We start from the raw sequence: 12,575 nt of genomic DNA, 5'->3' as shown, positions 1-12,575 counted from the left end.
ACGGTGTTACTAATTAAACGATAAATTTGATATGTCATGAACATATGCACTTAAGATTCAGTAATAATAAATTTACGTATTATAACATAAGTTAATTGATAATATCATATGGTAATACAACAGTGGTTAATGAGTGGTCATACAAAAATAATATTTCTCCAGGGAATGGTAGGTATGTGAATTGGCTATAAAGCATGAGGAGTATAATTTGGCAAGGCTTGAGTATAATTTGGCAAGGCTTGAGCTTTTTTTTTTTGTAGGAACTTTCATGAAAATGGCTTAGGCTAAGTTTAATTTAACCAAAAATCATGCTACAACTTTATTTAATGAAGAAGAATTAAATTTAAATATAAAACCCTTAAATTTTAATAAAAGGGACAAAAAAAACTTAAACTTTAATGAAAATGACACAATTAAAATAAAAAATAAATAAAAAAACTGACGCGCGAGATTTGTACATGTTTTTGAAACTAGCACTGTTTATGAAACTGAATACTATTTATGAAACTAAACACTATTTATGAAACTGAATGGTACTATACTATTTATTGGTCCAATTTCATAAATAGAGCCTAATTTTTTTTGTCAACTTTCATAAATAGTGTCTAGTTATTGGTCATATTTCATAAATAGTGTCTAGTTATTGTATCCAGTTTCATAAATAATGTATAGTAATTGATACAGTTTTATAAATAGTATCTCTTTTTTGGTCCGGTTTCATAAATAGTGTCTCGTTATTAGTCCACTTTTATAAATAGTGTGTCACATCCCAGCCCGGGGCGAATCACTTCCCGGGCCCGCTCTACCACCGTAGCACGATATTGTCCGCTTTGGGCTTACCATTCCCTCACGGTTTTGTTTTTGGGAACTCACGAGCAACTTCTCAGTGGGTCACCCATCATGGGATTGCTCTAGCCCTTTTCTCGCTTAACTTCGGAGTTCCTACAGAACCTGAAGCCAATGAGCTCCCAAAAGGCCTCGTGCTAGGTAGGGATGAGAATATACATACAAGGATCACTCCCCTGGGTGATGTGGGATGTCACATAGTGCCTAATTGTTGGTCTTATTTCATAAATATTGTCTAGTTCTTACTCCAGTTTCATAAATAGTGTACAGTCCAGTTTCATAAATAGTTTCTACCTATTGCTTTAGTTTTAGAAATAATGCCTAATTCTTGTTTTCGTTTCATAAATAGTGTACTTATTGGTCTAGTTTCATAAATAGTGTCTACTTATTGATTTAGTTTCATGAATAGTGTCTTCTTATTAGTGAAGTTTTATAAATAGTGTTTAATTCTTTGTTCAGTTTCATAAGGTTTGAAATGTAGACCTTTTTTGGTCCTGTAAAAACACCTATTGTGCCGAAAACAATGAAGCCATAAGTGACTATTTAGATCAAAACCTTGAAAAGATTATGTTCTCAGTAATTATATTTAAAAAGTTGTTTTCAATTACCAAATTAAAATTTCGTCACATTTTTTATATACCTAAAATAATAAATGTAGTTCTTGATTAAATTTCTTGAGCTTGGGTGTCATCTTGGAGAAATTTTTCCTTGTGCCCATAACACAAATGGTATACCACATGTTATTATGCAAGTGGTGGAAAATTTTATTTTTTATGTTATTAATTTTTTAACATAAGAATCTCACAACTTGTATAGAATGTACCACCCCGTGTTCCGAGTACGTTGAAAAGTTTATCGTCATCATAACTACTATTGGGAAACAACACCACAAAAATAAATCTGGATAATGTAATTTAATTTGAAGTATTTTTCTTATTCTAAGCAAAAAATAGAGCAAAAAAAACAAAAGAAATCTATTAATGTAGTTGATAATTGGAGAAAAAGGCGGGAGAAAAAAGTGGAGTAGGATTCTCTCCCCTTTTTTTTCCCTCCCCTTCCCTCCTCTCCTATTCAAACAGTTACGGTTAAGTCACGTCAACATCTTATATTCATTTTTTATAGAAAGAGAAAGACAAAATAAAGAATGTGAGAGGAGAGGATAGAATGGGATGGAAAGAGGAGGAAAGATAATCCTAGTCGGAAAAAAAGTGGGGTGTGGAAGGGAAGTGGGGTATGCGCCCCAACACAAGTTGGGGTTTTTTTTTTCTTTTAATTATTTTATTGTCTTTATTATTAAATAAAGTTATTAGGTGTTTTTTTTTTATTAAAATGCAAAGATTTTGAAATTATTTTCATTAGTTTTTTTTTTTTCCTTTTGTTCTTTTCTTGAGTAAAACATAAATTTAATTTTGTAAGTTATTATTGGGCTTAGTTCATTTTCTTAGATTAGGTCCGTTCGTTAATTATCCACATCAGTTTATTTTTATTATCTTTTTATTAAATTGTGATAAATATTATGTCTCGTGTATAGAATTATCTTTTACTTATTTTAAAATTAAATATTGTTTCTCGTGCTCCCAATCTGTATATCAATTTTTCTTCTACCACCATAGTAGATCAATATCATAGGTGATGACATATAATTTCTTTGTTAAATTTTAGGAGAAGGGGAGAGAGTTCAAAATTATAATAATTTAGGGAAATGGAGAATGTCGAACCTGGGACATATTGCTAGAAACCAACATCATATCCACTATGATATTTGACCATTGGCAAAAGTAAGTTCTTCATGTTTAAATATTCAAATTAAAAATGTGAATAAAGATACAAAAAGTAAGAAATTTAATTAAAGTAAAAAAATATATAGGACATTGGATTAAATCCAATAACAACTCAAATATTTAAACCGAGATCAAAATACCCTTTTTCTTTAACTCCCTAGTAATATAAAGCTGAGAAAGGTGCTTGTTTTGGTGAATGAGATGGTGAATTTGTGAAAGCCCTAAAAGAAATGGACCCCAAATCCAAAAAATTGAGTCCTTAACCAAATTTAGCTCTTATTGCTTTTCTGGCAATGTCCTAAAAATTTGTCTAAATCTAGCATAGGAATACCGAATACTACAGGTCCGTGATATTAATTTGTTTGAACTCAACTCTGAAATAATTCAGACAAAATACCGAAAAAACTCGATTGTGAAACAAAGAAAGAAAATATACGATGCTGAAAAGGCGAAGTCGGTGTATGAGAGCCTATTATGGTGGAAAGTCATGAAGAAGTGTTTGAAGCACTTTTCTGCTCTCAACTTAATAATAAATATTGATTGAGAGATTTTAATGTCTCATCTTTTATTTATTTAATGACATCAAAATAAAAGTGCTTATTATCACTATTAGTCTAATAAATGAACTTAGTAGCATATGATACCCTCATTATTTGTTAAGAAAATAAATTAATATACAAAATAAATTTTCAAATATTGGAGATGTAGACAACCACTTATTAAGCTCATTTTAAATTAGTTTACTAGCATATGATGCTCCCATTATTTGTTTAGGAAAACAAATCAATATCAAAAACAAATTTTCAAATGTTGAAAGTATATACTACTACTAAGGGAAATATTGCATTCCTTGGAATGGACTTATAGTTGTCTTAAAACTCTTTGGATGATTATGGACTTGCTAAAATGTTTCAACAATGAGCCTACATTGTTGACTTTAGGTCTAGGGAGGATAGAGTCGTTTTATTACGCACTTATAGTCTAACTAAAACATTTTTCATTAAGCCATTAGAAACGAAAGACAATCATTCATTGTCAATACCATTAGAAACAAAAGACAATCATTCATTGTTAATTAAGGCTTTAAACCCAACTAATCTTACTCTCTTGAGCTCTTCTTCTCCATGCACCTCCTTTCTTGAAATTAGGTTACAAATAGTATGGCAGTAGAGAGAATCAACTCATTAAAAGAGGTAGAAAAGTAATAAGAATTACAAATCGACTTAAGAGAGAGAGAGAGAGATATATATATATATATATATAGATTAACGTCTTAACTAGTTGTAAGTCCAGTTGAATTGATAACTAAAACACACTCTCAATGTTCAATCTCATTGATTAACGGTCAATTACATAGCTCAATTATAGATTAAGACCTAAGTTAATAGTCAACAATTTATTAACTATTTAATCAAATTAATTAATTAATGCAACTTAAACAATTGAACTAAGTACATATGAGTTTACTTTTAAGATTTGATTAAACTAAAAACAAAATTAATATATCAAAATATTTTTGTCGCCTAATGAGGTGAGGCTAAAATATTTTTGTCTTCCAACAACACCGATATTGTCTTCAACTTAGTAATTACCATATGCACAATCCGTCAGGTGTGGGGTTTTATCACAAAAGGCATCGGTGTTAGTTGGAGTGAGATTAGGATATTTAAACTATTATTCTCTTTTTGTATAGACGATATGGGACTCAACATGTACAAAATCAGAAAGGACACATTAAAACATAAACCTTTGACTCTTGATATCACTTGAAAAGAAATATAGAGATTCTACATGAGATTTCTAGTAACTAGCATGCATGTACAATCAAAATAATTCGAAATAGAAAAATAAATCAAAGCTATATTCGTGCAAATCCCCTTCAAGAAGCATATAATTAGTTTATAAATAATTGTATTGTGGAACAAAGAGAACGATTTGGATCTAGACTTCAATCCAATCCAAGAGTCTCACCAACTTCTTTGCTCCTTGAACTCATTCCTCCTAACTTCCTCCACCTTGAATCTTCTTGGATCCCCTTAAGCTACCAAAGTAGATAGCCTCTAAACATCCACACCAATTAGTGTAGTGAGATATATGCTAGAAATAACAAACGAGAAAAGAAGAGATTAATATCTTCTTTGTAAGGTGGCCAACCTTGTGTGTAGAGAGGGAGGTGGATTATCTTCTTTGTTGTATGAAATGAACACAAAAAACCCTCACTCAAAAGTCCCTTTTTATAGTGAGAGAGATGTGTCAAACATTTGTGAGTTTCTCCCTCGCACTCTAGCACACTAGAATTGGCTATACACGGATCGGGCTTTGCTTTGGGCCTTTCTCACTTTAAGTCATCTTATGCCTATATTAAAAGGCCAATTGGTTTAGGCCCAATGGACCTGATAGAACCCAAACTACTTTTAAGCACAAAAGTGAAGTTTTATCGCTTCTATGATTAATTTAGGCTTTCTTATTAGTCATATCACTTAATTTGTCTACTTAAATAATTCTACCATTCTTTAATTATCTCATTACACAAAAAGAGTATTGGTGTATGGTCGATTTAGGTTCTAATTAGCAGGGCAGTGATGTAGTTACTACTTTGTATAATCACTTAGTGAATTGAAATCTACTTTATTCTCCTTTACATTGATGATTGCGAGATTAATGATCAAGGGGCTCCCGCAAGCTATGAGTGACGTTTAATCATGTGTCATGGGCTACCCATGCTAATGTAGTATTTTTTGGATAACCTAGTCAGTTGGAATTACAATGTAACTCAATCATTCTCTAAGTAAATACTTCCAATCACATTATTAGGGAATGAATACTTTATGTCACTTCGTTAATAAATACTTTATGTCACTTCGTTAATAAATACTTTATGTCACTTCGTTAATAAATACTTTATGTCACTTCGTTAATATGATCATCCTAACTTATATGATTCAATTGAGACGAGTATGAATGCCTTCCTTTATTACACTCGATACTTCAGTTGAAAATTTTCAAATCATATTTTGGAGTATTATGCCTCTCTTACTAAGGGTTAGAGATTCCATGTTGAACATTCAAATGTCTTCTAGAATAAGTTAGTGACTCCAATAATACATAGAACGTATCCAAGATGGAATGTGGTCATGTCTCTTTTTCAATTGATTTGCAATGTATACCTAAGACAACTATGATGTCTCAGGTCAAAGGGTTACTTGCATAATTCGAATTGGTAGAGTTGCTTGCTAGACATGTATGTAGACCTTCATGCAATTACTCTCGTTTGATTGTGTTTAACGAATTCATTTTCTATAGTGAGCACCTACATACTTGCCTCAATGTCCCTACACAAATAGTTGAGACCATCCATCCTTCCTATGAAGTAGACATAGTATGTACCTATCACCGCATATTAAATTGGGACAAGGTAGGGAAGCCGTTCCCCATTGGGAGTGGGGATGGGGAATCCTCAATTTAAAATTTACGGGTATTAAGGGAAAATCATAATAAGAATGCGAACGATAATGATATACCTACCACCGCTTCGACCCATTGCTATCCTTCGCAATGGGATTTAACGTAAACATTTTTTCTTAGTCGTACAACCAATGTATAAATTAACTATTGTTTCTTCTTAAGAAAAAAGAGGGGAGATTTTCCTGTATTGTAGGAATCGTATCATGCATCAATAAAATTGTGGCAAAACCCCTCCCAACCCAAACCCTGCAAGTTCCAACCGAGAAAGAAAAACATTGGAGTATTGTCGTTGCGACTTCTCTGTATAAAACTACCCCGGGCGGGCTACAACAATATAACGGCACAAAAACGCGTTTTATCTTTCCGGACAGGGGTCCCACCCACCTCCTTCCCAACGAACCAACAAGCGTTTCAAAACGGCCAAATGTTTTGGCGTAAATTTTAAACCCTCTCTCTCTCTCTCTCTCCAGACTCCCCCACCAAAAACAAAAATTAAATATAAAAAAAATTCCAAATAATTTGTTTTGTCTCTGTAAATCACGAGGAGGAAGCTCTTTGTATTATAAAGAAAGAGTTTTCTCAGATCGGGGGGACACTGTTCCCACTTCCAATCCAACCCTCTGATCCCCATCCCAACCCACATTGCCCCGGATCCCATCGTGCATTTCTAATTTTCTTTAGTCGATGTGTTTTGGATGCGATTTGATTCTTTGTATTAGCATTTGTTTCGATTCGATTCGATTTGGTTAGCGGTTCGAAGCCAATTGGATTTGATTGGGAGATTTCTGAGGATCTGTGAGCTTTGTGATGATCTGAAGGATTGGATTTGATTTGATTTGATTGCTTTGTGTTGGAGAGATGGATCCGTTATCTGCAATCAGCGAAGAGCTGGCGGAGATCGACGGACAAATCACCGATATCTTCCGTGCATTGTCGTAAGCATCTGTTTGGCTTTGCTTTGGATCGAATTTCTGAGTATTTTGTGGTTCCTGAATGTTACAGGCTCTAATAGTCTAGTGTTTGGATACATGGCAGAAATGGGTTTCAGAAGCTGGAGAAGATTAAGGACTCGAATAGGCAGAGTAGGCAGCTGGAAGAGCTCACTGACAAGATGCGAGACTGTAAGAGGTATTAATTTTTAATTTTTTTAATTTTTTTACAGTTTTATCCTCTTTATTTATCGTCCACTTAGTGTGGGTTAATTTTCAATTCAATTTTCTTCATAAGTTGGTGAATTTCTGTGCTGACAGTTATTGAATGGTAAATTGGGTTCTTGATTGTGATTGGAGGTAATGCAATTGAATTAGCTTAAATATCAAGAAATGGGTCGTTGGCCAAGAAATAAATGAGTTTCAGTACACTACGCTCCATTAGTTCTTGATGTAGGAATTTATACTTGGTCTTTTTCACGTTTAAGGGTTTGATTTGACTTGAATTTATTGAAGTTAGAATCAATGATTTTCCTCAAATTATATTCATAAGCTAAATGATGATAAAGAAAGGAACTTTTTAGAGGATCTTTTTTATTTTATTTTTGGTTTGTGATTGAATTTATTTACTGAGAAGTTGTTTCTGAAGAATAGAAAGATGCTCAATACTCAGAGAGGTTTACCTGAATGTTTTTTCTTGAGTTATATAGAAGTATACATGGATGGGTCCTACCCAATTAACAATTTTATTTCTTAATACCCTAAACTTCATGGCACTATTTTGCCTTAAAATAGGGGGTGGATATTGTTTGGGTCCTTTGGGAGGCTGTTTAAGCTGGGTAATTCCGGCAACTTTCATGGCACTATTTTGCGAGCACAAGGCATTTGGGGGACGGAAGAAGAGTGCGTAGGCCTACGGACGTGTTGAGTGATGGATGTGTTTTGGGCGGTGTAGCCAGTAATAAATTAGACGATATGTGATAGTATTAGGGAGATGCGGAGGTTTTATGGGATAACCGTTAATTTTAATCGTTACTGTGAGCTCCAGTTCCTTCAGAATTTTGCAAAATTCCTGTTTCTTCTTTTTCAGATTGGGTGTATGCCATTATTTTGGAGGCCAGGAGGAAAGTTTTGTTTGTTCCATTTTAAATGTCTTTTTATGATTGTTTATCCATTTTTGGTAATAAAATTTGTATCGAACAAAAAATAGCATACTTGGGAGTGGAATATTTATACAATTTGTGACTAATGCTGAAAATGTGATAAAGTGCAACTAAGCTGACATTTAGTTGCATCCTGCTCCATTATATGTAAGGAATGGAAATATCTTGTCTAATGTCATGTTTGGGATTGGTGACCACTGACCAAGTGACCAGCAATGAACATTATTTGCTTCTTATGCCCAGATATGCATATTAATTCAGTACTCGTTCCTTTTATGTAGACCTCTGGATTTTCTTGGTTACCTTTTTACTTTTCTACCCAATAGTATCTGTTACCTAAACCCTTAAATTCCATATACTAATGTATTCTTTGTGTTGACATGTCATTTGAGAAACAAATGCTATAATCTTATGGATCTGTGCTTAGTTTATTTGTTTTGGCCAGTATATGGGGTTTCCTGCCTTCAGATTTTCTGGCCTTCATTTGTAAGAGTTACTGTTATCCAATTCAACTTCTTTCTGATGTTTGAAATCCAACATGTGACACTCATCAATTTGGGTGTCCTGTGAATAAGGTTATATGTTGTGTTGTTTTCAGGCTTATCAAAGAATTTGATAGAGAAGTCAAGAATATGGAGAGAATAAATGACCCAAATACCAGTAGAATGCTGAATGAGAAAAAGCAGTCAATGGTGTGTTTTAAATCCTTATTTAATTTCCAGACTCTGCTATGCTTACTTTTTTTTTTTTCCTTTTCTAATTTCCTTTGTTTTAATTATCTTCTTGTGTATATTAATTGTTTTTAACACATTATACTTGTGTTAATAGCTTGAAGTTTTGTGCAGATCAAAGAGTTGAATTCATATGTGGCTCTGAAAAAACAGTAAGTTAGCATCAGCAAGAAATTACATTCATTGATTCTTAAGCAGAAATACCCAATTCATTTGCCTTTTTGGGTATTTCTTAAGTGTACATTATATTAGTTATTTTTGTGTGGATGAACTATATTGTATCCATCTGACTTTAACATCTATTATCCCAGGCTTACATATATGATATTTCGTTGATATATAGGTGCATTACATATCAATTTGGAGAATGAAATACCTGTGTTAGAAAACACCTTGTTTTCTGAGTCTTAATTATTATTTCACATATGATTATCCAACGTTCTCATATTTACCAAATATTTAACGTGGATGTTTTTTAGACTGATGTAGTGATGAACATGTATCCGTCATATCACCCCCACTACACTTTAATTATAGATGGACGTGTAACTTGTTATGGAAGGCAGTAGTCACGCAATCTTTTCTCTAAGATTTAATAGAACAAGAAGCCTGATTTTACAATACAGGAAGATAATTTATTTTCATTATTCTTGAAAAAGGTTTTGTTGTTGTTGTTGTTATTCTTGAAATTGTCCCATTGGATGCTCAAAGTACTGGTTTATGTTTGGGTCAAAGTTGTTGTTTTTTTTTTTTTTTTTTAAATTTTTTTTAATTTAATTTAATTTTTAAGTTTTAAATTGACGATATATCTTTTTTCTAATAATAATTTGTAGAAACATTTGGTGTGCCTTTGGTACAGATATGCATCAAACCTTGAAAACAAGAAAATTGATCTCTTTGATGGGCCGGCAGAAGACTTTGGGGAACAAAATGTCTTGCTAGCCTCGGGTAAGCAAATATCTACGTTTTTGTTAACATGCAATCTGGCCTTGTATACTTTGCACTAATTATGGGCTTAACAATTCACTATCAACCCATCCGCTGATATTCTATAGTTTTACATATGGCGCTCACACACATGCTCGTGCACATGCACACATACCCTCACTCACTCATACTGACAGACTTACACTCGTACAAATATATAGTGGATGCCATAACATCCTGCATGGTTGATGTGGAGAGAAGAAAATAGACCCTTGAGAGGCACCAATTGAAATGCACTCTTTCCTTACATAGATCCTCTCTCTCTCTCTCTCTCTCTCTCTCTGAAGCTCAAAGGGATACCACATACATCCTTTTACAATTTTTCCTCTATTTGTTTGGTTGCTTTATATAATTGGTTTGGTGGTCTTGATGTATGTGCTTTGTCACAAGTTGGAGGTTCATTAAATCAGTTACAGGTAAATTTGACTCTATCAAAGTACTTGTCAATCTATGTTCACTAAAAACATTAAGAAATAGTGAGAAGTGTCATCAAACGATTTCCTACCCAGTATGGAATGGGTTATATTGCAGCAATTCACGATTGAAAACAGCGACTGCATAATGGATATATGCCTCTGGCTATCAGTTACAAAGGACTGAAGAATTGATATAGGGTTAGAGGTTACGCTTGATATCACAAAGAAAAAGTAATGCATATTAATGTTTAGAGAAGTTCCTGTGAGAGATGCATTCAGGTAATAATTCTGACACTAGTATTTTGTTTAGATGCAATGCTGAAAATGATCGATGCATTTTCTTGAACGTTCAGAAACTCTGCTTGATGTAACAACTAACAAATCATGCCATGTTGTGTTACCTGAAAGACATTAAACATATATTCTACATGAGTTACTTGTTAAGCAGAGTCCATATGTTTGACAGCTATGACGAATCAACAACTTATGGATAATGGAAACCAAATGATGGATGAGACAGATCAAGCCATTGAGAGATCAAAAAAGGTGGGTGCATCTGGAAAATATCAATTTGATTATTGGAAGAAAAACTTTGTTACTGCTCTTACCCGTTGTTAAAAATGATTCGAGTATGACTTTTCTTTGTGTTCCTGTTTGTAATAGGTTGTTCATGAAACCATCAATGTTGGAACAGAGACAACACAAGCTCTCAAGGCTCAAGTAATTAGTATTCAATTGTATTTCCTCATATTCCTTATAAAAATTGCAGAGGCATGGTAACTAAATTTTTTTTTAATTTTTTTGTTTTCATGTTTAGACTGAACAAATGAGCAGGATTGTCAACGAGCTGGACTCCATTCATTTCTCAATCAAGAAAGCTTCTAAGCTGGTCAAGGAAATTGGTAGGCAGGTCAATTTCTGAATTATCCACTTGCTTTTTTCGTATGTTGATGATATTTGCTACTTTTATTACTTATTATGATTTTCTTTCTTTCCCATTTTATTTCCTGTTAGGTTGCAACTGATAGATGTATTATGGGATTACTTGTCTTGATTGTCATTGGGGTCATAGCCATCATTATTGTGAAGGTACGAAACACGCTTGCTTCTAGTTTTGTTTCCAAAGTGTATTAAATTCCATCGACATAATTGAGTTCTTAATTTTGTTACACAAAGTGTAGCCTGATAGATGCTAGAGAAGTATTGTTATTTTACCCTCATCATTTTCATTTTATTGCTGCTGAAGCCACTCAGATTATTCGCTTTTTATATGCTGAAGATCTATTCCTGACCTTCAATTGCATACTACATTTTCAGCGCTTCAATGCAGTTTCGTTTTCTAAATATTAAATAATATCATATGTTGCGGAAGTATAGTCATTGCTTCTGAAAGCAAGTAACGAAGCAATAAGGTGTACTTGAACGACTCTACTTGGTTGCAAGTATTCTTCTGAAATAATTTCCAACTAATCATTATTCTAGATTCAAGCAGATTTTGAATTTCCTAGTTACCTAGTCAGGCAATGAACTAATTTGCCTTTGATCATGAAATATTTGTCGCTTTTGTTTCTTTGAACCTTTATAACGTGAGTTACGAGAGTCTGTGCAGTAACTTTCCCAAATTTTAGACGATTTTGGGAAACTTAGTTCCTGTTTAGGAACTAGAGTTCAGATGGTTTGATGTTGCCTGCTGGATATATGGTTAACTTGTTTTTTATTTTTAATCTTGAATTTCAGCTGGTTCATCCAAACAACAAGAACATTCCAGATATTCCTGGATTAGCCCCTCCTGCGATGACTCGAAAGTTACTGTGGAATCCTTACTGAGGAGAGATCAAAATGGACCATGTTATGAGATTACCAAGATGGTTTGTGCTCAAGTGAAAGTTAGCTTTTACCCTGTTTTATGGAACATATACGGAAGCTATATCCCGGTAAGTTTTGCTCTGAAGGCCAGCTGATTTTCGAGAAAGTCAGTCTCACTACTGTTGTTGTTCCTTCGTTGTGTTATTGGCTTCAGTTGCATGAGATATGTATTATCATTGTTTCTTCCCTCTGACCGTATACAAGGTGTATTTTAGGATGTATTGGTTCTCATACATTATCTACCCTTTGGTTGTATTTGTAGTCACTTTTTACTGAATCTTTGTTTGGTAAATTATTTCATGTACCAAATTAATTTTCAAATTTCAAAGTGAATTTCGATTTTCGTAGATTGAATGCATCTAAGTCAAAAGTTGATGTGATAGTAATACAC

At 33.4% G+C, this 12,575-nt stretch overlaps 1 protein-coding gene across 1 annotated transcript; it reads left to right on the top strand.

Annotated features, from left to right (window-relative positions):
• Window positions 1-6,536: 6,536 nt before the first annotated feature.
• LOC137722440 (novel plant SNARE 11-like) lies at window positions 6,537-12,575 on the top strand. The gene is made up of 10 exons (XM_068461445.1): window positions 6,537-7,027; window positions 7,128-7,220; window positions 8,783-8,876; window positions 9,030-9,067; window positions 9,775-9,863; window positions 10,785-10,864; window positions 10,982-11,038; window positions 11,136-11,228; window positions 11,333-11,407; window positions 12,056-12,575. The coding sequence occupies exons 1-10, from the start codon at window positions 6,951-6,953 to the stop codon at window positions 12,143-12,145; spliced, it is 786 nt and encodes a 261-aa protein (XP_068317546.1). The 5' UTR covers window positions 6,537-6,950; the 3' UTR covers window positions 12,146-12,575.

This window comes from Pyrus communis, chromosome 17, assembly GCF_963583255.1.
Source record: "Pyrus communis chromosome 17, drPyrComm1.1, whole genome shotgun sequence".
Taxonomy (NCBI): Eukaryota; Viridiplantae; Streptophyta; class Magnoliopsida; order Rosales; family Rosaceae; genus Pyrus; species Pyrus communis.
The sequence above is the reverse complement of the archived record's forward strand: the minus strand, read 5'-3'. Positions and strand labels throughout refer to the sequence as shown.

Bases quoted from the DNA above. Each gene is read 5' to 3' on its own strand.
- LOC137722440 (XM_068461445.1), top strand. From the start codon at position 6,951: ATGGATCCGTTATCTGCAATCAGCGAAGAGCTGGCGGAGATCGACGGA. The intron at 9,068-9,774 runs GTAAGTTAGCAT...CCTTTGGTACAG, and splicing joins TATGTGGCTCTGAAAAAACA to ATATGCATCAAACCTTGAAA. The intron at 11,229-11,332 runs GTCAATTTCTGA...ATTTCCTGTTAG, and splicing joins TCAAGGAAATTGGTAGGCAG to GTTGCAACTGATAGATGTAT.